Here is a 26,776-nt window from a genome sequence, read left to right on the forward strand (position 1 = left end):
TGCAATCAGTGACAGACAAACAGACGATCTTATCAACCTCATACTTGATTTCATTCACTTCACTATCACAATCTTATCTCTACCATCAAATATTCACTTACAAACAAAATAATAATTACAATTAACTTTCATGAAATAAAAACTTTCCAGTTTTAATGTTCTGGGTCCCTGAGAACGGAACCACCCGATATTTTATTGCCAATCAAATAATGTTCGACTTTCAAAGGTAAACATGTCTTTATTGCCAGGTTAAACTGTATCAGTAAATGCTATCACCACTCTTTCTCAAACTACTTTCTCGATCGACTTTTTACGAATCGACTCAAAAAGTGAAAATCGAGTGTTCACTTATTCATATTGTTTGGAACAATGTGGGTATGTGAGTAAAGATATTGTGTTACCATGTAACTATAGACGTTAGAGAGGAAGTTTTTATTTGTTCACAATGGAAGGGCTAGTGTAGTCCCTTGAGCCCTTGCGGCATCCGCTCGGGTGCGATGAACCCCGCCCTGCATTGTTACCACCTCGTAATTACCTTATTAACGAGCCAATACACTCGGTTACTGAGTTTTACCTGTCGTAGGTAGTTTGTATTGATTGGCACACTGCCAAATGTAAATGAGTTTTCAGTATTGTCTCCTAGTAGACTGGAAGATGGCCTCAACATCATGTGTTCCTTCTTCCTTGTTCTTTGTTGCAATCTACTACTCACGAAATGATAATCTACTAGACCTATTTATTAGCAGTTATTTATTTCGATATTTTTCATAAACACAGTATTTCAAAACAAAACCTGCGAAGAATAATTCACTAAACCGTTTTCCGTCTAAAAAGGAGAATGGTTTATAAAATAACTCTGCCATCCATTCGAGAAAGAGTGGATGAATTAATGGACGGCGCGTCATAATATCCTTCGCAATATTTATCAAGGTCTAGCCTGATAATACCTAGCAACTACCATTAAAAATGTTCTTGTGAGAAATATTTACTTGCGCTAACTGTTACAGAATATTTATTATTTTACTATGCTAAGTAGGTAGACAAGGCCACCGATTGCAGAATACAGACTTAACAAAAAAGCAAACAATTCGTGCACGCTTTTCAATTTCAAACATTTACTGTTGGACTGACACTTGAGCGCCGTCTCTTGCTGAAACTTCACTTACCAGTCCTCACCTGCCGTCCGATTTTATTTCCGAAATGTTCATGAATTTATTGGTTTCATTTACAATTTTCAGCTATTATTTACTTTTATGAAAAGTTTGTTAAGAAAATTACTACTGTCATTTCAATACTAATGTGTAAATCTTTTTGTTACAGGTAAGATCGCGTTTTGAATCACATTTCATCGATAAATAACTCGTACATTCGTGAGTTTAATTGCAAACCTATTAATCGATTAACATCACTAAACTATTTTTATTTATGCATAGTTACATTCATTCATTAGACATAACGACACGTATTGAGTAGAAAATTAATTGAATGATCATCATGTCTTATAAGGTTGGTCATGCGTTTATCGATGCTGCTTTGAAATATTTTTACAATCGATATTGTGTAACAAATGGCTTGGAGGACATTATTTTATCGTTGAATGCAATCGAGTTGTATTGTTGTTCGAAAATACTGGTTCCCTTGAGGGCGGCACAGGTGGCTCGGTGAGGGAAGAGAAAATGGCCGTGACAGCTGGCACGCGAGCACCTGCCCATCTGCCACCGCTCCTATGAATCGTTATTACTTGTATCCTGTCGGCTGAACGGAATAGACGTGTACTGCGCGGTTGAGCGATTTAATGCTAGTACTCGCTTAATGTTCTGCTTAAATAAAACCAGAATAATTAAGGCATATAAAATCGTTTTGCCTATGTCTCTTTCATTTCCTGTTTATTATGGATCGAGATTTTTTAATTTTTACATTCGATAACTATCGATCGAATAAAAGTTGATAAATACCATCTGAGATGCATAACAAAGGCTGCTTAATTTTATGAGAATCCCTAAGAGATAAACATATATTGACGTCTTTCACATAAACTTAATTCAGCTTTAAAATACAAAACTTTTACTGCGAAGAATTTCCGCTTGCATACCCCTAACGGGAACAAAACGCAGAACTTAAAGCTGCTAACATTCCGGTGGTAAAACCTCCTTGGAGTTCGTAAACAGCTCATAAAGCGACCAAGACAAAGAGCGAACACACTGCATCTTGCAACACGATCCAATTTTTCTCTCCTCATACAATTTGCTTGAGCTCATCTTTTCGCATTCACATTCCTCATTTCTGCAAATATGAATTCACTTTAGCCAAATCGATGCGTCAACTTGTGTGATCAGTGATCAAGCTCAAACATCCTCGTTCAAACAAAAACGCATCATGCAATTAACAGTCCGACAAAAATAACGAACCACTGCGATGCGGCCTGTGAACGGGCTTCGAAGTTCTGATGCAAAACGCGTACAGGGATTTAGTTTATATACAAAGTAGAAGTATCGGTACTGAGTATCAGTCTATTTTGGATTTACTTTTAATTTGTTTTGCCATTTTTAATAACTGCGAAGTACATACTTCAACACCTTGAATCCCATAAATCTATTCTCGGAATAGCATTTTTTCAATTTGACGACATATACTATGGGCACGATCATCAAGTTTTGGCACAAATTATTATTATATACAAGTATTGCCAGATAAGTCTAGTTAAATTATACTTAGCAATCCGTTTTTATCGGCTCCATTCTCAAAGAACTTTGTTTACATTCTTTTTGCATGAACATGGAATTTAATGCCGCATTCAGTAAACTCTTACGATCATTGGCGCTGTTGTGCAGCCCTAATGGTACCTTTACCATTTATGTTGTGTTATCTACTTTATGTTTATATACGGCGGTTAATTGTCTAAATGTAGTGTTATGTACATTCTTGATTATCTGTTATTGCTGAGGAAATGCCTGTTATAGGAGTTATTAGCTTGAAGTGGTAGGGTATTACGAACTGAGCAGGTTTCCTTTAGAATACGTATGAACAGCAGTGCAAATTGAAGTGGTGAAATTAATAACTTCTTATTGAAGATACAGCTTAGTAGTATGCACTTACTATACCATCGATTTCGGCTACTGTATAGCGCGAGCATCCATTCAAGTCCGTTTTCAATATCAATGTTAAATCAGTTACTATCGGACCGCAATATTTCACAACCGGTTATATTTTGTAGCAGTTATTTCGCGATCCTAACTATCTCACACAGATATAATGTATGTATATCTGGTTTGGTGTTCACACGGAGGCTTACGGCCACCCACACCACAATCGGGATTTGCGAATTTGCCTACATTACCTCCGATACCTCTTGGCCGAGCTCCATTTACTTTGATTCGTCTTATCATCCAAATCTATGGCTTATGCCACCCAAGTTAAGACTCAGTTTTAAACACTCGACGACGAATAAGGATGAAATAGACATGTAGCGGTACCGACTGTTTCCCCAGTGAAATGTGTTATTTAAGTACAGGGTTGCGTGCTGTGGAAATATCATATCCTCAAAATATTGGTATTGCTATCGTTTTGCAAACGCATTATAGACACAAGTTACTCTATTTTCGAAGGATTGAACGACATTTTTTAATGGAAATTTTAGTGCGGGACTATAAGTTTGCCAGACATGTTATCGATTTTGTTCCCATCAAGTTTCCTATCATGAAATGCAATACCCATTCGGTGCCATGTCGCCCGAGGCACGGTTGCCGACACTACAGCTCGGTGACTCATTCTCACGCTTAAACTAAACCGCAAGTTAACTTGACTCATAATAGACCTATTCCAAAGTCGACAAAAGGACCACACGTACCTCCTAAAGGACAAATTCATGTATAATTCACCAGTGTTGGTTTGGGACAATGAAGTTTGAGACTGTAGGAACCAAATGATATTCTAATATCTTCGTATTCGACCGTTTAAATGTATGTTAATATTTCCATGTATTACCAAGTTTAAAAGTTAAATGACACACGCTATATGTATCTACGATCGTCATTGGAATGGAAGTGAGGATAGGTTACATGTTCCGTTTATTGAATATTTCTTGTATTACTGTTCCTCTGATACGCGTTACATTCCCGCCACTCGAGTTTTTATCAATGGATATGTGGAATCGTAACCACGACTATTGTGCAAAGTTATGTAGGAATCTTAAGTTAGATCAATCGTGTATGGAACCCGTATCTGGCGATCAATCTTCGCGGTATTGCGTTTTTGCGGCGCATATAACGGAAAATTTTAAATTCGTGCCATTTTCCAAGTGACAGAGTTTCGATTTTCCACCTAACTTGTTATTTTGATATTCCAACGGAGATATGAAGTACGAAACCGCAAAGTATCCAAGGAAATTAAATTCTAATGATTCCTCAGGTAATTTGTTCTTCAGGGTTGTTTCTTTTATAGGTTTTTTAAGGTGCGGCTATTTAGTTAGTCTGACGAATTTTAAATGCCTTACCTGCATTGTAAAAAGTTCAATAAGAAACCATTTTTTGTGGCGGATATTGGAACAATTAAACCCGCAGTGATCACTCGCGTTCCGGTAACCTCCAGACGCGTGAAGACGGCAAGAAACATTCGCAATAATATTTTTTGTATTTGTTGGCACTGACCCGTTACATCGTTAGCAGAACGGTACTAATTTGTTTAGATATCATGACGATAATAGTAGATGAACTTGAGACCTCCTATCTGGTTACCGAAATAATAATAGCTGACAAAAACACGTCTGGAGAAAAAACGATGTTAAAAAAGTTAAAATGATATGCAATGCAAACCGCGAAAAGTTCGAGACACAATTTTAAGCCAAACAAAATTCTGGAAATGCAAACCGTTAATTACTGTTAATTATTACTTCTGTCTCGGGACCTAGCCTGTTTCCCATATTTTGTTATTGCAAAACTGTCAGATATCGTAATTAAGAACCTATTTCATTACATTTACTGCATAACCAGTAGAATCTAATTGATATCGCTGGCTAGTTGAACAGATGTTTTCAGTGTTCGGTTGCATTTCGTATCTCGATCTTATTAATGGCTACTTCTGCGTGAAACATTGCTCGGTGTTTGCAAAACATCATTCTTGACTTCTTTATTGTGAATGGTTTTTTTGGTACACACTTTTGGTTAGAGTACCCTTTTTAATTCATCAGGTGTTTCTTTCTATAATTATTAGAGGTTGTAATCTTCGAGTCTGTCTGAGCGTGTAATTAAGCGTCTATTTTTACATAGCCATCCGAGTGATGTGACATTGAGTGCTAATAAAATCACATAAACTTGTCACGGCTAGATTTACGTCCATGTATTCATTAAGATTTATAATGTCTAAAGTGATTTGCATTACACTCCAAACCTGTCTGTGATGTAATAACTTTAACTATCTGAACATCTTTTAAGTTAAACAAATTCTTTGATTACCGTCTCTAAGGACCAAAAACTAAAGTACTGAACAGAAAAAAACTCGTTTTTGCAAAAGTCTCTTGTAATAATTAAAACGTGTCTGGCGTGGGTTTGGCCCTTAATCTTTTCTTTTAATTACATCGCTCTGCTTTTATATTACCCGCGTAACCTATTCACGATAAAGCGGACATTTTGCGTTGGAGGGAAAAATACCATTGTTTTATTGGTCCTTTTGTCCGTATGGTATATTTTTGCCTTTACACTGACTAATATAGCTGGGTTCATAATGATTTTAATAATTTCATCTATGATCAGATATGCTATTTTCTTCTTTAATAAAGCTTCTTTTATCTTTGGGGCAGTGTCTTAAAATCCCCCATTTCTTAGATTTGTAACATGTGAACGTCTTTGTAAAATTGTCTACTCATGTTTTGGCAATAGAAAGTATGTAAATTAAATTCTATTTTCTCATAAATGTATGTGAATAATAAACAGAAACAAATAACACGTTTACGCAAACAAGATTCAATGCGTAACCATGTTTTGACAAAATTAGATTATCTAATTATACTTCATTATCTAATATTGTCAATGACACACTAGATAAATAATAAATTAATTCTCCTAAATAATGGCCGAGCTCTCCTATTTGGTACAGGGGATTTCACGATTGTATATTTGACACAACATGGGGCCGAATGCTGTGTATTGTCACCCCCTACCCTTATTTTGGCTGGCGCATGCCGCTAATCCTGCTGTAATGGCGTCACCCATCATTTTACATGGAAATGGAAATTCTCGTTTATGTGCACATTTTAACGATAATTAAGAATCAAACGAACTTACCTTGTGATGTTTGATGTCTAATTATACGAGTGTCTTGACCGACGATGATTAGCTTACATGCAGCAGTGACGTGAGATCATGCTGTCCTAATCACAATTTTAGATCTATAAAATAATACATTCATAAATAAAAAAGGATTTTATTTTGACTATTGACTTTTTCTATAAACCGCCACATCCTGCCGCCAGGAGGCGCTCGGCGCTGTGAACGACGCCATTCTTTAGAGCCAAATTTTTTCGATAGATCTTGGGAGATGAGATGGGCAGGGTGGGAGTGTAATCATCGTCGGTCAAGACACTCGTATAATTAGACATCAAACATCACAAGGTAAGTTCGTTTGATTCTTAATTATACTTCGTATCTCTCCCGACGATGATTAGCTTACATGCAGATGTTTAGAGCATCGAAAAAATTAAATTTTAAAGTAATCAGAAGAAACAGCATTTATTAAAGTTAACTTAAAAAAACATAGATATATCTTCTCTTACAGTAATAATTACAATCAAATATCACAGCGATAATTACAATCAAATTCCTGTTTAATAGAGTTATAGCCCTGTGTATCATAATAATTAGGCAAAGTAGTACATAATCAGTCTTATTGGGAAGAATAACAAAATCAGCCTTATTGGACAGAGTAACATAATCAGTCTTACAAATAATATCATTTGAGCAGTGACTCCGCAAATTGGGTGTCAGCAGAGGTAATATCCCTATTATAGTACTTCAAGAAAACATGTGAGGATTCCGACCAGCCGGCTGCTTTGCGAACAACCTCCAGATTGACGCCTGCCCTATGAGCAGCAGACGTTGATGCGTGTCGCGTACTGTCCGCACCATACAATTTTATATCTATACCACTTTTTTCCAAAGTGTATTTTACCCAGTGAGATAAAGTTTGTGAGCTCACTCTTTTGTGGGGTTTTTGGTAACTGATAAACAGTGACTGTTCCTGGTTTCGAAGATGTGATGTTTTATCTAAATAGCATTTTAGGGCTGAGGCAGGGCAAATTTTTGGATTTTCTTGGATATATGGCAGTGCGATTAAGGGCTGAACATATCCTGGCCTTGAAGTTTTTATTAGGTCATCAATTTTTATGAGAATTTTTTCATGTTCAAATAAAATATTTCTTATCTTAATAAGGGATAGAGTTTGCATTCTTTGCGCGGATGCTATAGCTAAGAGAGTTACAGTTTTATGGGATAAATCTTTCAATGATATAGACTCATTAGGTAAATAATCAACTACATAATTAAGTACTAAGATAGGGTTCCAAGTAGTATTATATTTAGGTGCAGGTGGTTTTATGCGGTACACACCTTTAAAAAATCGTTTAGTTGCATCATTACAAGTTACCTCTTGGCCCAAGATTATGGATAGTGCTGAACGATAGCTATTTAACGTGCTATAAGAAGCACCTGAGTTAAAATTTTCAGTTAAGAAGGTTATAAATAGTTTAGTATCTGAGTGCCGGTAGTCAGTACCCTTATTACTACAATATTGCCACCAAGACTTTAAAATATGGTTGTATTGAGTTAAGGTATTTTTAGAGAAAGAGGCCATCATAATATCAAGTGACTCTTCCGGGGCTCCACGACTTAGCAATGCTTGCTTGATAATTTCCCGGCCATCAATTTGAGGTCCCTGTGGAGGGGATGCGCCTCTCTGAAAGGGGAAATTAATAGGTCTCTGTTAGGTTCGAAGTAAAGTACTTTTGATATCAGTAAATTAGTCCACAGTGGGTACCAGGGTTGAGTGGGCCAACATGGCACCACTACCACCCCCTCTGCTTTGTCGCATTTAATTTTATGGAGAACTTTAGAAATAATACTAAATGGTGGAAAAGCATAAAAGTTTATGTTTTCCCAGCTGAAGGTAAAGGCATCCACTGTCTCGGAATTAGGGTCTAATTTCCATGATGCATATCTTGGACATTTATTATTTTGGTTACTTGCAAATAAATCAAATTCGGGCATACCAAATGAAAATATTATTTGTTGAAAAGCATATGGTGCTAGTTCCCATTCTGTATCAATATTATATGCTTGACGCGACTCGGAATCTGCGATTACATTTTTGCTGGATTGTATATAGGATGCAAATAGGTGTAGGTTACGTTTTTCGCACCATTGCCATATGTCCCTTGCAATATTGTTTAGATGGGGAAATTGTATACCACCCATCTTATTAATATAGGCAATAGCCGTGGTGTTATCAATTCTAAGCAAAATATTAGCGTTTTTAAGATTCAAGGCGAATATTTTTAAGCCATAGAAAGCTGCTAACAACTCAAGAGTATTTATGTGTAGTGATAGTTGAGAATGATTCCAATGTCCATTAGCAGTCTTTTTATTACATGCAACACCCCAACCCGTGGTTGATGCATCACTAAATATCTCTAGACAATAATTATCAGTCTGGAATGAACAAACTGAGTGGTCAATGTTATCTCTCCACCAGACTAGGTCAGATTTAATGGTATTTGGTAGACTCATATGTTTATTATAATTATTGGAATAATTAAGGGCCAAGAACTTTTCCCTTTCAAGTAACTTTGTGTATACCCAGCCATATTTCACAGCTGGGCATGCAGATGTTAGTAATCCTGTATAGCTAGCAAAATCTCTGATTGTACATTTTTTTCTATTTAAAAATTTTATTGATAATTGTTTTATACGGTTCTTTTTTTCTGTAGGTAGTGTTAGACACATTTTTGAGGAGTCAAATACAAAACCTAAAAATGTGCAGGTTTTGTTAGGTTGAATATTACTTTTTGTATTGTTTATTATGAATCCTAACTTTTCTAATAACCTCTTTGTTGTTTCCACGTTATTGAGGCAGTTACTGAATGAGTCACCAATGCACAGAAAATCATCAATGAAATTAACTGATAAGTAGCCTAATGAACGTAAGTACTCTAAGGCTGGTTTGAGTAATTTTGTAAATACATAAGGAGCAGTACATAGGCCAAATGGTAGTACATTAAATTCAAATAATTTATCCTTAAATAAATCTGAATTCCAAGAAAATCTGAGATAAATTCTATCACATTCTGCTACAGATACCAAGAAATAAGCATCTTTTAAATCAATTGTGGCCATGAAATAGTTTTTATCAATTAATTTTAATGCTGTACGGTAGTCTTCCATTTTAAAATGACTGACATGAATGAATTTGTTCAGTTCTTTTAAGTTAAGAATAAACCGGTGTTTTCCATTAGATTTAGGTACTGTGAAAATAGGAGATACAAATTGTTTTGGACACGGATTACAATATGAGATAAATCCTGATTCTAGCAGTTCTGAAATGCAGCCATCAATTATACTAGTTTCATTAGGTGTGTAAGACCTAGCAAGTGTGTTTACCTGATATGGCTCACATTGAAAAGGTATTTGATAGCCTTTAATCCAAGATAGGATAGTCCTGTCATTTGTAATGCCAGACCATTCACGAAGGTAATACCTAAGTCTACCAGCAACAGTATGTACCTGTGGTGGTTGCGCTAGCGGCGGCGAGGATGCGAGTAGTTCGAGGCCCGTGGTCGAGTCGCCGTCCCGCGGCGCTGTTCCCGCTGTGCTGGCGGTGCTGGTGGAGGGCGCCGAGGTTGGGGATGCACCCGCTGCTCGGTGGCCGGCGCCCGCGGTGCCCCCCTTGCGTTTAAAGGTCCTTGCCGGTGAAATTGCTGTGTCCGCTGCTGATTGAATGGTTTGTTGGTACTCAACTTCAGCTCCGAAGCGGACTGGTTTATGGCTTTTGATGACTTTAACTGCTCAGAGAGGTCGGTGCCGAAGAGGTAATTATCTATCTTTGTGTTCTTTAGGATGTCTCTCTTCTGTTTACTTAGTACATTGACAATAGCAAATCTTCGTGACAGAGACTCCCTGTAATGGGTGTCACACAGCAACCTGCCTGCATCGCTTAAGGTTTTTATTAATTCTTGAGGTACTTGCCCAGTGAGCGGCAAGGTCAAACTAAGGGCCTTCCCAATTGCTGCGATGCAGCTGGCCATCTGATTCTGTTTGGACTCGCTGTAGATGTCCTTTTTTACATTTACTTCGGAGATGGCGGATTTTATCTCTGGGTTTAAAATAGGAGCCTTCATCTGTTGGCAGTTTTCAGGTGGCAGGTATATCTGCAACATGTCTGCTTTCTCCTCTTTCGCCAAGCCATAAATAAGCGTATGGCGCCACCTAGTAGCTAAGTCTTTGTGGAGGTTATCTCCATACACTTTGGTACTTGACGGGTCTGAGCCGAGAAGGTTTAGGACTTCTGGGTCCAGGGCTACTTCAGTTGAGACCTCTTCAGGGCCTTCGGGGCTCGAAGCCACAAGATTAAGTTCATCCGGGATCGGAATATCGTCTGAAATAATGTCAAGTTGGCGATTAGTATGACGCCGACATAGGTACCGCTGTGAGTACAATTGTAGCACTATTTGTGCTATAAAAATGGTATCCACACACGTTATACGTCGGGATTATAGAAGGGACTTGATTGTCATAGTATCCACACGCAATATACGCCGGGATATCACAATGAATAAAATCATTTTATGACAAGTTAGGTTATTTACCCACACACGATATACGTCGGGGTGAAGACATTACGTCCTTAAACTAGTGGGATCACATAATACACACACGATATATAAACAATATTAGGGAAGTTTTATAAGACTTACCGGTAATTTCCGGCTCATTGCCTGACAAGGAACTTTCCGAGGAAGATGACGAAATTCGTCGTTTTTTCTTTTTCACTAACTTTTTCACCTTTTTTAATAGTTTTTCAACACTAGAATCGTCTGACCGCTTCCTTTTACCCATATCAACGTAATTTTCTTACTTTAGTTGCAAAATTTTGAATTGAGAAAAAGTCGCGTGATTTTTGGACTGCACGAAAATCACGTAATGGCGTCGTTCACAGCGCCGAGCGCCTCCTGGCGGCAGGATGTGGCGGTTTATAGAAAAAGTCAATAGTCAAAATAAAATCCTTTTTTATTTATGAATGTATTATTTTATAGATCTAAAATTGTGATTAGGACAGCATGATCTCACGTCACTGCTGCATGTAAGCTAATCATCGTCGGGAGAGATACGAAGTATAATCTACTTTTGGACAGCGAACGGAGTGAGATCCGGATCACCGAATTTATTCATCGATTTCCCCCATTAGGCGTTGCGTCGCGGCCGGTTGGATGGCGGCTGGCGCCGAGGTTGCAAATTTCACGGCGCCCCTGCCTCGCTCCTCGTGGCTTGTTTGCGAAAATGTCACGTCGCTGAGTGTTCCCCCTCCCCGTGCCGTCCCCCGCACTCCCCAGCGAGCTCGACGACCGCGACGTGTTCTTCTGTTGGTAACTTGACTCCGCTTTGTGAGTCGAGACGCGCGGTGCCTGAATACGTGCACCAAACTTATAGCTTGTTCGACTGCTCCCAGCATTTCTATTGGTGTTCCACACATAAACACAAGATCACGGTTCCGACGGTACCCAGCCGTAAACTATGAAATGGTAACTTTATAAATGGCCCGTATTTCTCTTGTCCACTTTCAATATCTTCGCTTTTATGGCTATTCGAAATGATGTTTAGGTATATATTCCATTTCCGACTTTCATTAAGTTCAAACTATATAGTCAAAGAAGGTGATGATGCAATTCAAATCGAAAGGACAAATGTAATTTCTAAAGTTTGAGTTTCATTTTTTTGACTCAAGTAATGTTGGTTACTTAAAAATCGGGACAGTAAAAGCTCTTGTATTTACCCCAAACTTAATACCTATAGAACGTCACCCTAAAAGCCATCGAGCGAAGGCAGTCATGTCACTCAAAGCCCCAAATTCCTCACACAGTGATATTTCCGAAAGAGGGGACGCCATGAAAGACGTCGCCTTCGGCTTCTGCTATTTCATTTGAGGATTCTACCCTTGGGAAATACAGGCGACGGCTAGCAATGTGTGGTTACTGAAACTTTTATCCTTTCTTTTCGTTTTCGAGTTTTATAAATCATTTAAATATTTATATGCGTGGGTACCGATTGACATAAAGTACAGCACGTTTGGAATTAATCTGTTTAGGTCGACGTGCTCGGATTAACACACAATGGCAGCTCGGGCACGTTTGCGTGTGTAAACGACGAAATATTAGTTAAGTACTCATTGGATCGGACTGCGTGGTTATCGAATGACCGTGGTCAGTGTGCGCGCATGCTCCACATTGCTATCCATTGAAATGTTAAGCTTGTTAGTTGGCCTAAAACTCCTATTCTTTTGTGCCAACTAGGCCTAAGCCCCCTTTGAACCGTTCGATACCAAAAAGCGCCCGTGCGGACTACCGACCCTCATCGAAAACTGCCCTATCTCTGACGGGCAGCGGCTTGCGGATTATCAAACTTAAAACGAGCCTTCTTCCGCATTACTTTTAATATAATAAAGTTTCGGTAACCTATAATGTTACAGTAGATTTATATGACCTATTACTAATGAATTTATAGACTAACCGGTTTCATTATAAAGCGACGCATATCTGTAGAGAAATTTCTTAGTTTAATCACGCACAAAATGTCCTTCCAAATATACTACCTAGAATAAATCTGGGTTTTCTATTTTTGGACTCGGAAACCCTATTTCGCACGCGTGTGTTACCTAACGCACCGGAATAGCGGTAGCGGCTTGATTACACTTTTATTTACGCCTGTTTTCTGTTAATGCCGTGTTTGTCTGCTACAATATAGCGATGGCACATTAAATGTAAAGAATATCGAAGGGGAATAACGGCGTTCGTTTGTTAGATTATTACAGTCAGGCGTGGCGAACGGAGCCGAGGGGCGTTCATAAGCGCGATACGCTCCGGTTCCTTATCTCGATGTGCAATTCTTTGTTTGCTGTGTACGCAATTTCCCAAACGGCGTCGAGTCGGGCGGGGAGATAAACCGCACAAGGCCTAGCTTCGCTTGGAGATGGCAGATATCTTGTGCGTAGTTCGCAGCCTCGCAGCCTCGCCGCCTCTCCGTCGAGCCAGCAATATTTCTTCCCAGGCGTGTCGCATCGCCTTCTTCGGTCGCCACGACGCCCGCCGCCTCCTCTGAAATATGATTTGGATTATGAAATATGACGGCAACATTCCCCGGATAGGCGTTTACCAATTTATTCGCCGTTACGGCTACAGAGTAGTGTGAAATTTTTGATGTTAAATATTTCGTGCTACTACAACATTCTTCACGCTTTTTTGCTTGTAATTATATCAGTGACTTCCAGTTGGCTAAGCATGCAACTGATGGAATATTTTTTCTATGGCAACAGTATGCGGGCTAGTCGCGACTCGCAGGTGTGCGGGTGTGGTGACCAGAACGGCAGGTGCGTTTGGTCCTCGTCCCCACTCAACTGTTTGCTCTGTTTATTTTCAATTCTCGTTGTTTGCCCACTCGCTTATCTGCTGTTTTATACCTCCGTTATTCACCGAGTTACTCTCTACCATAATTAAACTAATTTGTTCGCAAACGGGCGACTGAACTTTTACGTACAAATTGCCTTACATTGTACGGAGACGCCCCTCGTAATACGTTATGTGAGTTAATTAGATATCGGATTTCTTTTTCTAGAAATAATCTGATTGTGTCTTCAGTTGCCGACGACGGTCGACTAGACAGAGATTATTAAATGTATTTTCTTGGAATTAATACAATTGCATTATTTTCTGTAGCTAAATGTAAATGAGTAAGTTAAGTGATAGTAATATCGTGTCGCGTGGTCTGACTGTATGCAAATGCATCGGGGCGGCTCAAAGGAATCATGGTCTGTGCGCCTCGTTCGATGGGGATCGTTGTGGCGCGTTCCTGTGAAGTATCGGCGCAGTAATAAAGTTCGCTTTTTACCTTGTACAACATTGCTGGACATGGAAATGCTATTAGTTAGCTGAATGGTTACTTCTTTAGAAACATAATGCCCTTGAAATTGCTGTATATTAGCACTATATGCTTCTTAACAAAACTAATGAATCGACTCAAATTTATGTTAATTATTCCTTGCCAAAAACCGGTACTTCTTCCTAATTAATTAATTCTAGACCATCTAAATATTAATTAGTCTATCGCGTTTCAAGAGGCCAATGACCTTTCAAGAATTTGTTTAATAACTTTTTCCTGGATAATTAATTTCGAATGTGTAGTAGTACCACCCACGCATTACAATGTTTAAGTTTCTGAATTGTGTTGTTTGGCAGCCGTTTTATCTAAACTAAACCATCTATCCGCCATATGCAAACCAGCTGGTTAACCTAAATATCTAACAATAAGTTGGTACCACTGACGCGAATGTCGACGCCCGGTGGCAGCTGACCCCGTTGTTAATCACCATCATGACGAAATTTATCTATATATCAAGCAAATTAAGTGACCGTGACCGGTTTGAAAACCTATCACTTAGATAATACACATTCGAAACAAACGTAAGAGAAGTTATGCGGAGATTGCGTCGAGATACGTCCGTTATTAAATGTCCAAGTGGGCTGCAGTCTACAATTGATTGATAGCGCAATATGTCACGACAAGTTGCCGGCTTTCCACATAATTGGCAACTAGATCAGAATGATTAATTCAGTGTGAAGTCGCGATTTGCGTTGGAGGAATAAATATGAATGCGACCTATTTTGTTTGGTGGCGTATTCACTATTGATGTAGTTGCGAGGTGGCGAGCGTGGGAGCATTACTATGATTTGTTTACACCGGTCGAGTAGGTGCGATCAGCTGGGCGCGTGACGTGTGGCGGGCTTGCGCCGGCGCGGGCGGGCTAGCGTCATTGTGATTGTGACGCGTAAGTACGTCTTGCCCGCTACGGCGTTTGTCAATCATAATCGCAATCGGTAGCGTTCAACGATCTGTACGCTCATTGTTTTACGTATGTATATCGGAGTTCATGGCAATGTTCTTTCTTTATCTTTTGCATTCTTTTGTTTCACATACGTTTCATTTCTGTTTCATGTTTTATCCATCAGATTTACCAACGTGATTGTGCGTTGTTTGTCAGTCTACTTGTAGCCGTCATTACGCATATTAAAGCGGTGGATTATATCATAAATACAGCAAATTACATTGATTAAGCATTTCCAGTGCACTCTACTGGCCCGCAACGTGGATGGGGGATATAATTGGTAGCAAAATTAATTGCCTTGTATTATAAAATAATTAGACACCAAATCCGTCTTTATCTGCTAATATTTACTAGCTGTACTAAATATACCGTGTAATAAACATTTAAATAACTAATGCTGAGAAAACCGAAGCAGATCTCACAACATAGAATGTATGTTCTCAGTTAGACAGTCTCAGAACAATTATGTAATGTAAGCCGTACAAATGTTTATTCTTTGTCGGAGTGGAAAACGCGTCTTGCTTGGTATCATAACGCTGTAACAACATGTACCTTCTAACTGATACTCGCGTTATTCACTATACTGAGCATCCCAAGAGAACCACCCTATGTCCTTGTATCTTTAAATAGACCGAGTTAACTTTAGATAGTGCGAACCTTGCCTCTTGCAATATCATCCCTGAAAGTTATCAAAGAATTAATAAAGGAACAGAATGTCGACCCTCATTCGTACCAGCTTATCTACAGACATATAGGTACTTGATAATGTCCTTAGCTAGCAAGGCAGTTGTAACCGCACTCGTCATATCGGGTTTCTGGCTGACTCCTAGACCGTAGAGGATTCGTATTAACCCGTATTAAATAAAAGGTAACATAACCATCTTTGAACTTATGGGTTCGTCGTGCAGAAAGCCAGTGGTGTGTGAATTTTACAGGTTGGCGAATTTGATCCTTTAGTATCAATAAGTTGGTCCTCAGATACACTAACTGCGTGAAATACTTTTGAGTGATTATTTTTAACTGAGGCGATTTTTTATTTCCTCGCATAGACAAGTTTCCAATAAGTTGATAAGCCTATCTAACGACCTATTTTTCTTGATGCCCTTTTGGAACCGATAAAAACCTCAAGCACTCCTACAATTTCAAGATTACCGCGAATTTTAGCTATCAACAAAACATTTCGGTTTCCAAGAACTTCCTCGAGGCGAATTCAGAGGCCAGTTTCCTAAATTCGTTCATACAAACATTGTTATTATTGAAACACAAAAGACCAGTTCCTTTGTTTCGTGAGCATTCAGAGAGCTCCATTAACGGATCTATCTTTCGGATGATATTACGTAGTTCTTATCGTATTTACCAACGATATGTCTTCTTGCGTAGTTACTGACAGTGACGTATTTCACTGAAATTCGTAGGGAAACATTATAACGGAGAAAGACTTGTTTGATGGATTGGCCTTAGGTGAGCGTGTATTGAGCTATGTATCAAATGTAGTTTTTCCAGAATATTCATTCTGATGTGCGTCGGCCAGATATTTAGAAAATCTTTTGGGACCTCAGAAATCTTCTGACGTTCATAACTCAGAATATTGCGGTCTGTATTTTGTCACCATAATCTTCTAAGCTTATTTCTAAATATTAAATTCACAGTGTACTTATCATCTAGGCACATACGTCTTAATTAAATTTCAAATTGTGACTCGGCTTTACGTTGTGGCATTTCACTTCGAAGCTCGTATTAAAAGTCATATTTACTAATGATGATAAAGCTCCCTGTAGCACATTCCTTCACACTTTTATTTTGCAGTAAAATACAAAAACCATAAACTCTCAGCGACATAATGTTTTTAATCCATCGTCGGACTTTTTATTACCAGTCCGGCTTCCGAATTTGTGTCTGCATTAGTCTTCGTGCTTCGCGACATTTCATACGATAACAAGCTGGAACACGGATTAAATCCTAACGTTTGTTTAACATTAAACAGTTGACAGGTCCCGTTTTATAATTAGAACGACTTCTGTTAATATTTACATAATATATGAAGAGATTTATGAGTGTGAAGCGACAACGGCCCTCCGCCCCGGGCGTACCGTCTGAATAGGGTACGTACGTATGTACCTAGTTATACCGTGCGCTGTGGTAAACCCATTTCTAGCACAAGATATTTTGATTACAGTGAAGATTTCATAGCTAAATTAAGTGAGCTCTAGCGTCATATCTACATACTAGGTGTGTCTGGAATTATGTAAATCTAGAATTCATTAGATTCATACGACGGAGATGGTCATTTTGGGTAGGTACTAGTTACTTAACTGAACTTAATTAAGTTGGCGAGGATAGTCTCTGTGAAAAATGAATCGTTTCTCTAAACTCTATCTAAATACAATGTGCTATACCTACATAATTGCAAAAAAAACCGCGTTACCGATACAACAGTTCCAAATTTATTTTTCATCCCACCATCTCGGAAAGAGTAGTTTTACCCTTTGATATCTGAGCGCAAAAGTCGTTTTTATCCTCTAGAGCGGCAAAGTGATTTGAATTTAGAACATCGTGTGCAGTACTCCATTTGTGACAATCATGATAAGACTTTTCAAACAAAAACATATTAAATAAATAAAATACTGCTTAAAATAATTATTCAATTAATTAAGTATTTTTTATTGTTGTTTTTACACAGATTTTTAACGTCGTTTCATTTTTAAAGTGAGTTTTCAAATATGTTAACTTTAATAGGTACATCTTTTTAATTTGATACTCGTATGTGCGCGCCATTTTGTTTTTTTTTGCATTTAGTAATTTCCTCGATGAGGTGGGATGAAAAGTTACGTGTTGCACTCGAGTGCAAAGATTTTTCACCTTGTGCTCTTTTGATTCCCTCGCTATCGCTCAGGATTCTAATTATTGAAACACTCGCTACGCTCGTGTTTCAATTTTAGAATCCTTCGCTTGCTCGGTCATCAAAATTGAGCCCGCGGTTAAAAAGCAACTTTGCACTCTTGTATAACAAATAACTATTTCCACTTCTCCTTTCGCCATCGAAGTGGATATTACATTCTTATCCAATATTGGATAAGAAGACATCATCGATGGTATTAGGAACAAGTTACTTATGCATGCTCCATATTACCTATCCTTGTATGAGCAACCCAGTGTATCGTCACTAAAGCGCCTTATAAGATGGCGTGAAACTTTCGGCTCTGAAGATTAGCCATTACGAACAGACAGCCGGCTTCTACGGAGTATAAGGGTAGCGATTAGTCGATTACTTTTTGCCACCCCCGCACTCAACGGAAAGCGGACACGTTCTTTAAGAAATTTTATATCGGGTTTTAAGTTTGAAATGGTTTTTTATCCATTTTTGTTCACTGTATTTTTATAATGATGGGTATAAGAATGCTCTTTGGCAAAAAACATAAAATTCTTTATCGTATCGCTACGTATAGAGAAGGCATGTAGTGTTGAAATACTGACCAATTAGCACGGGCACTCGGAGTGACATTTAAAGTGTCAATTGCTGATACTATTTTAAACCGATTGCAATAAATCTATCAATCAGGTTGGAGAGGATTCAAGGTTAACTGTAAGTGTGTTCACACCAATTTACATTTAACTGACCAGTGTGTTTTAAAATATATTATGAACATTAGCTTGTGTTTCCTCGCCTTTGTTGCAAATCGTACTATCTTCACGACTGTCTTATCTTCTTTATTGGTTGTAACTGCTATCCTTGCCATTAAATATCCCATGAACATCGATATCACATCGGACGGCCCACGCGTTAAATCTTGCACGTGGCAATCTAGTGTGCAACTATGTATCGGAAACCTGATACACTCCCGTTGAACCTTGGTCTCCAATCACGACATACGTGTTACTTACTACGCACAACTGCCTACATATCAGTACCAGTTTCCTCTAGAAACTACAGTTGATATAGCTGTTCTTATCGGCTTGAAAACCTGAACCTTCTAAGTTCTGATACATAAAGGATAGAGGAGAAATATGAGGGGATGTAGCTCAGTTACGTGCGTAATGTCGGTTGCCTCGAATCGAATTGGGAAGCCTCACGTAGAGGCAGAACGAGGGCGTTTTGTTCTCGCACACCTATTTGAGCTGATGAATGGAGAGCGGAGGTAACGCTAAAACATAATGTTCAGACCTGAAAACTGTTTGAAATACTGAAGGACTAAAGGACCAACACAGATTTGTTGTCCTTTGGGAAACACTGATATTTGATCGCAATCTTTTTATTTAAAGCTACCATCAATTTCCGAAATTACAACGGAGTTTTGTAGCTATAAGCAAACAAAGTTTTAACAATACGAACTGGAACTATTCTCGCTTTACCCTTATTTGCTTTTAACTTATTTCGCAATTAAAAGCAATCTACAAAGTTTAGCAATAAAGGTGTCAGGCTGCAGTCTTGCATTAGCCTCAGGCGAAATTGGTAGGTTCATTGTTTTCCAGCAATTATTCCTGCATAATAGGTCAAGCACCGATGTACTAACGACTTCCGGGCGGTGCCAGGTTCGAGTGCTACGGTACACAGCTAAATATAAACTGGTATTTGTGTTAGTCATACACTTACACAGTAGATAACTATACACCGAAATAGAATACAAGCCCAGCTAAGGGCCTTGGTGTGCGTCCCATTTTTTCGCGTAATACCTCAACGTTTCACATCGCTGACCGTTTTTATATTTGGCCGAACCGTGATCTTTTTTTAGAAAGCTGAAACCTTATGTAGATCCTCTTCAAACCCTATCGCAACTCTTACGTTTTATGCGTAATACTATACCCAATTTTACTAAAAACGTTGGGTCTTTCAGATATCTAAGCCTGCCTTAACCCAATAAGGTCAAGGAATTACTGTTGTTTAAATTCCAATATTGTTTCATTGCCTTAGTTTTTGCTTGTAGAAGTCTTAGAGCTTGGCTTGACGAGGCTTTTTGTGGAGGTCACACGCGTTACGTGAGCCTGGTGTCGTGTCGCCCACATACTTGACAGTGCTTTACGCTCGACGTTGGCAAGTGGCCGGTGTACAATAATTCACCGAGACCGTGTAAAAAAGACCCCGATACGCTGACATTGACACAGTTCCCCGCGCGGACTTCCTGCCCGCTCCCACTCGATACAACATTTTGTTTTTGTTGTTTTTCTCCTAGTCCACTTCGCTTTCGAACCGCTTTTCGGCCGTATTTTGCGGAATTTCCCTTTTATAAACATTTTTTATTTATTTTTTATAACCCGTTTATTCTGCTTCGCTTTTTCAGCACATTCGATTGATGACTTTTTAATTTTGTACGTTAACCGAGTGCGAGTGTTCGATTGCAGTTTGCACTTTGTAAGCGGTAAACTTTTTGTACGTGTGTGTATTGTAAATAAAGGTTTTGTATGGACTGTGGCATTGAACTTTTGACATTAATATCACAAGTTTTCCGTGAGAAACGAATGCTTATTTAAATACAAGGGTAACGTGACGTATTTAAAGACTTAATTAATTTATATTTTGTTGTTTTAATGCTATCATTTAAAGAAATTCCATATATTTGGGTTTACAACGAAGGTTTCGTGTGATAAGCAGCGGCTCGCGTGTGCCCGGTACTTTATGGAGGTACCGCATGGCTATATTTGTTCAGTACTGAGGCTATAAATATTGCAACGTGATCGTCAAACCGCCCACGGGAAATTGGCTCCTCCCTGTTCTCTTTATCATTATTGCTAACCTCTTTACTTACCAAGTAGATACATACCTACCGCTTAAAGGCGCCGTTCCATAGCTGTGTCAGATTCAGGAGGGGCTACTAAAATGAAATGCGTGGGCCTTTGACTGGATGCGTCAACTTCGATGCGTGTATCCGTCTCTCAGTATTAAGTTATGATGCGCCTGAATATCCTGCCTTCAAACAGGCCTTCGCAGTATTTATTTGTTATATAGCTTGTCTTCTGTATAATAAATGGAGTTATTTTCCTTCTTCGTTTTGCAGTCGATTATATCGTAATTTCACAGTAACTTAATTTATTGTAAACGGCCAAAGATTTACCGGTCTATTTGACAAATAGAATAAACTAAGTATCGGCTAAGTACTGTATAAAATTTCACTTAGAAGGAAAATTGGTTACAAACTTCCCAAAAAAAGTCAGGAAAAAATATATGACGTCGTTGGAGTAAATCCGTAGCTAGTCTTTATTTATGCTTCCATCTCTAAATCTTTATGCACAAATAGCCAGAGATAAAAGACGTACCTTCTTATTGTCGATTCACAAACCATTTCTCCTTTACAATGGACGCAAAAAATCCTATCGATGGAATAAGAAAAGCTGGTTTTATTTCAATGAAATGTTGAGATTCAGCCTGGGCATTTAGACGTTCATTGTGAATTATTGTTTAACTTCCACATTCTGCACAACTTCCAATGTACAGTTTTATTATTTTATTGCTATTTCTGACAGCTACTTCTAGTAGGTACAGTATGTATTTGGAAATAGCATTTTGGTAAAATGCATTTTACATCGTTATGGTATTTTTATATATTTTATTTTTATACAAACTAGAATTTAAAAAGTGTTCTTGAACTGTTAGGAGCTGACACCAATGTTACATTTATTTATTTAGTTAAAGAGTGCATTGCACAACTCTCTTCCAAGCATCTAAAACTGAAAGCATTAATTTACCGAAGTGCATAAACAACTTCAACACAATTGAACATATAATGCTATCGTCGTATATTACAAGTTCGCTCCATTATCCTAAAATAGCACACCCCAGTCACCATCTTCAGGTCATCGGTCTATAAAGTAGAGAGCTTCTGTCGACTTGACGTTTTCACGAGCACTCATTAGCTTAGCTATAGGTCTTCTATCAGCCAGCCCACCCACTACTTGGGCCAACATAGATAGAATATAAAGAGTAGATGAAACTGCAAACTATTTCCATAAAATGAAGACCTCTTAAAATGTCTTAGTTTTAGCAAAATCACTTTACAAAGTACAGAAGGAAGATTATGTTACAAGGGTAATACAGTAGGTAGCTAAGTATCCCTAGGGTGAGGAAAGGATATCCTTAGAGATTTACACGATTACCTAGAACAGACATTCGGGATAGGGTTTCTTTTGACGCGCGTTTCACTAACATCCCTTACCTATCGCGATAACGAGCTTTATTTTAACGAAGGTCCCAAAAGTGAAGGTTTCAGTGCTTTTATGTATGTAAAGGGTTGAAATAAAATATACTTATTTTCAGAAAATACGAAATAGGACGACCTGGGCCTTCCGTAGTAATTTCTTAGTGAAGAAATTGTTCTTAAATAAATGTAGGTATTCAATTGATGTTTGATAATACAATATTTAACTTCAATATCCGAGTATGTAACGCTCTGTTCCGTGAATGTATTAAGAAAAAAGTTAATAATTTCGCAATAAATACAACGTTGTTTGTTCAAAAATTATGTAGAAAACATATCAGAAAATTCAAAATAGTAAATTAATGCGAACAGTAGGCAGAAAGGGGCGTATTTATTAAACGCGAGACATTAAACAGGGGATGTGGGAGGGAGGCGAGCGACGTTACAGGGCGGAAACGAAAGTTTTGGCGCCATCACGCCTACGCCCGCCTGCACGCTATTTCAAATTCTATAACATGTTTCACAATTGAAAATCTAACATGAATAACATATATACTAAAATATGAGACATTACGAGAAACCTAGAATGAATTAGAGCAGTAAATCAGACCAAAAATTTAATTCACACCTCCATCTAAAATTAGAGATATTCAATATCTCGGAATTCTCGGTTCCCAATGAAAGGAACACATTCCGGCGTGATATTCAATTCGCCTTCATCAAAACAGTATTCGAATGGAATCGCGTTGCCATAGGAAACGTTCGGGCATTCGCCGGCTTATCGCGGCGCGCCGTCCGTGGGTTCTTACTCGCCAGAAAAATGAATGAACGCGTTCAAGCGATATCTGTACTTACACAGCACACGTATTTATATACGAAGCTATTTGAACGAACCTTCACGTCGACGTGTATGAGAATTTAGCGCTGCGAGCTCGAGCTCCAATATCTGAGGGGGTAGAAATTATTATAGCGGTTCATGTTTGACTTTTCGTACGGATTATGAGATGAGTAGTTACTTCTAGATGCAAAAAGGAACATAATTAATTCAATCGTGTAATGAAGTAGTATTTTCCGTAATACAATGTTTCCAGTAAGGTCACAAGTTGTGACGACACAAAGAGTCCCCAGTTTGTCTTCTTTTGCCCTGTTGGCTTAATGCCAGTGTCGTGTTGTAAAGAACTGCCAGTGCACTCATCAGGAACTGCACTCGACTCGAAAAACACGTATGGTAACTGGTTTTAAACAAAGCTGCACAAAACTATTGTTTAAGAGTCCTCACAATAGTCAGGAAACCTGGAATGAGAGAGACTAGTTTATCGTAAAGCAAGATAATGACCATATCTTTTGAAAGTCGAGAAAGTGGTATAAAACTTGAGTTCTGAAGTTCTTTTAAAAACCGAGCCTAAAAAAGATCATTATCCAATTTTTTCAAGTCCGCATATCTCTTTGACTTAAATTTATAATTTCTTGTTATCAGACCCATAATTTTTTACATCTGGACTATTTTAAAGGGAAGATGATAAAAGTACAGTTAACTTAAATGTGTCCTCGAAATGAGTCCAGTTGTCATTCTACCGTAATAAATAAGTGCTGAACAAACATTTCTTATGTCATTCTATTATCTGTTATGGGTATTGGAATAGATACGCGATGAAATTGTAGTGGCAATGTAAACATGGCTTACATATTTCTATAGCAGCTGTGACCATACTTACCATACGTTAGGTTAGACGACAAAATTAAATATAGGGGTGCAAAGGTTAGACTCAAATCAGCTTCTTTGTTACTTGTTCATTACCGGCGATAGTTTATTTCGTAATAATATTAATGAAACATGTTGCAATGTTACCTTCGGCATACAATTTCCCGGTAATGCTCACGTATTGTGATAATGAAGGATTGTCGTATTTCAACATGTGCGATTGTCTCATTCCGTATTCAATTGTCATATATCAGCTTCCGTCATTTATAAAGAGTTTTTGTACACGAAATACGATGTTTGCTATTGTTATAATATTATGATTTTAATAAAAAAAGTTATTGTTTAAGTCTGACTTTCAAGCATTCCTATGTGAATTGTGAACTTAGTAAATAAATACTGGACAATGGCATAACCAAGATAGAATTTCATAATACATCTTTCCGTTTACAAGCGTGGAACATCCTTTCTTATAGTGCGTCTGCACTGATGCTATCATGAGAAAAGTATTTCAGTTATTTATAGGGTCAATAATTGTTACAAAGTTAAAATAGTATTTTATTTCCACCTTATATTGTACGTTATGGAATGCAAGAATCGATCAAAATGAATATTTCAAAGAGCATATTATGCGATTTCCCAGATGGGTTTATGGCCTATAGTATTCAATTATTACTAAATATTTTTTTGTAAAAATATTTTTTTTATTTATAGTTAATTAAAACGGTGCAACACCAATTACAATAATTAACATGGAAACATTAAATCAAAACAAAACAAAAGTAAAAACATATTATAGTCGACAGCATTTCAATGATTATCTAACTAACAAGGAACAGTGGACGCTCTTGCATACTTTCTCTCACAGAACCCCAAACACACACGCATCACTTTACTCCACTCATCCACAAACACATCAAATTCAGGGTTGGCAGTCAGAAGGGCGTTGAGCGTCTTAAGAGTACGACATATAGGCGATTCAGCTCTGGCGACTGTTTTGCATGTTGTGCATGCATAAAAAACGGACAGCATCATATTGAAGAAGAAAAACTTCAAAATAACTAATTACTAACTTATTAGGTAACAAAATTCTTAATAATTAACTTCTCCAGAATGAAACAAAAAAAAAAAAAACATTTCAGTAGCACTGGCGTGGCGCCTTCACGCATTGAATTTCGTTTAACTGTGCCATCCTACATGTAATGTGCACTTGTAAAGTACATAGCACGTGTTTGACTATTACTTCTGTTTATCTCCAGGTGTTCGTGGCTTTGAATAATCAGAGATATAGACCAGCCTTTGCTATGTTTGATGACGTTTCGGTAACTTTACTTCACGTCAATACGCTATAAGAAAAGTATGGTACAAGGAATTTGGAGGCTACATTCTAAAATAACTGATGATTCTGTATTCTTAAAAAAAACTATATACATAATAACAATGAACATTTTTATGACAAATAGAGATGCACGTGCCTTATATAATTTACACATTGACATAAATGTGACATGCATTAGCTGTCTTCCGCTAAGTGGTCGGAGGTGCTCTTAACCACGTATTCAAGAAATTGAAAATCGCAATAAACGAATCTTCAAAGTAAAGCCTTTAAACTGATAATAGAAAAAAAAACTTCTCAAATTGCACTAACCCTAATTTAGCTATCACAAAAACAAAGCGCTGCAATTCTGAACATGCAAACTTATTTATTGATAAGACGTACTCTGACTTCGCAATTACTGCTTGTACAATAGAAACAGCGACCGCCCACTTCCCCCTATGTCACCATCTGAATATTAGAATAGAAATGCACCATTTAGATGCTTTTTCAAAAGGAATATGCGCTGTGGCTCTCGTTACGGTAAATATGTTAACCAGCTCTTCGAAAGCTTTTTGTTTCAACAAGGAATATTCAAGTTGATTGGGCATTCGTAATTGCGTTTCATTTAGAAATTGCTTGTTTTTCCGAGATGTTAGTATTGGTATTGTTTTATAAAAGTTTTTTTTTCCGTTAACTTAAAGGAACTGAAATACACCCACATATGTATTTCGAAATATGATTTTTGGAAGTACCTGTGTGGTACACAAAGCTTGATTAACTGCCCTTATGTAATAACTTAATTAAATTCTTAATTCAGAACTTACTTCAGATTCGAATAGAACAATTGCTGCTTAATTTTCACCTCATCAATGATTTATTATAACAAGGCTTACATCGACCATTATAACAAAACCGCAGTCTATTGGTCTCATGCGTCATTATTGTACTGCAGCTTTACTTGGAAAAAAGCCTTACCATATTTAATAATATAATAGGCTAAAACTTGATTTCGCAGCGTTATTTCCATGTTCTGTGGTAACACTGGAACTATTGGCCAAGTTCCAATACGTTGGTTATCTGTTTTAGTTCTAAAACCTTTTCCATGAATTGTAGAAAACGACATAGTAATTACAAAATAACCTACTTATCATTGTTTAGTAGCTATATACTGTTTTTACAAAGGTGCTTATCCACCCACTCGGTAATGAATCTTACTATTATGAGGATATGTGCTACTCTAGAATCATACACAAGTACTTCAATAAGCCTACATACTAAGCTGCAATGTCCTAACACTTGCAATACAAAAGCTATCTAAAGTTCAATGTCCATGTCAAAAGTTTAGGGTCTTCGTCATTAAACCGGCAACCTTTACCGCGAACACGGTAACGCTACATAGCTTTAGAAATTAGAACAGTAACAATCCCTAAGGCAATCTCTTTCAAAGAGTTCTGTTGCTACAATAAACAGCACTTAGCACATAAGTTTACGGACCAA

General features: G+C 37.8%; 2 protein-coding genes across 4 annotated transcripts in view; one reads left to right on the plus strand and one right to left on the minus strand.

The window, feature by feature from the left end:
- The window catches only part of LOC124630948 (serine/threonine-protein kinase NLK), a 109,048-nt gene that overhangs the window by 29,562 nt on the left and 52,710 nt on the right, over positions 1-26,776 (plus strand). The gene's annotated exons all lie outside the window — the stretch shown is intronic.
- Positions 6,704-11,369, minus strand: LOC124630949. Its single transcript, XM_047164996.1, has 3 exons — positions 10,958-11,369; positions 9,768-10,638; positions 6,704-7,944 (listed from the first exon to the last, which is right to left on the minus strand). Exons 1-2 carry the CDS (start codon positions 11,097-11,099, stop codon positions 9,782-9,784), a joined length of 999 nt encoding a protein of 332 aa, XP_047020952.1. The 5' UTR covers positions 11,100-11,369; the 3' UTR covers positions 6,704-7,944; positions 9,768-9,781.

Source organism: Helicoverpa zea, chromosome 6 (genome assembly GCF_022581195.2).
Source record: "Helicoverpa zea isolate HzStark_Cry1AcR chromosome 6, ilHelZeax1.1, whole genome shotgun sequence".
NCBI lineage: Eukaryota > Metazoa > Arthropoda > Insecta > Lepidoptera > Noctuidae > Helicoverpa > Helicoverpa zea.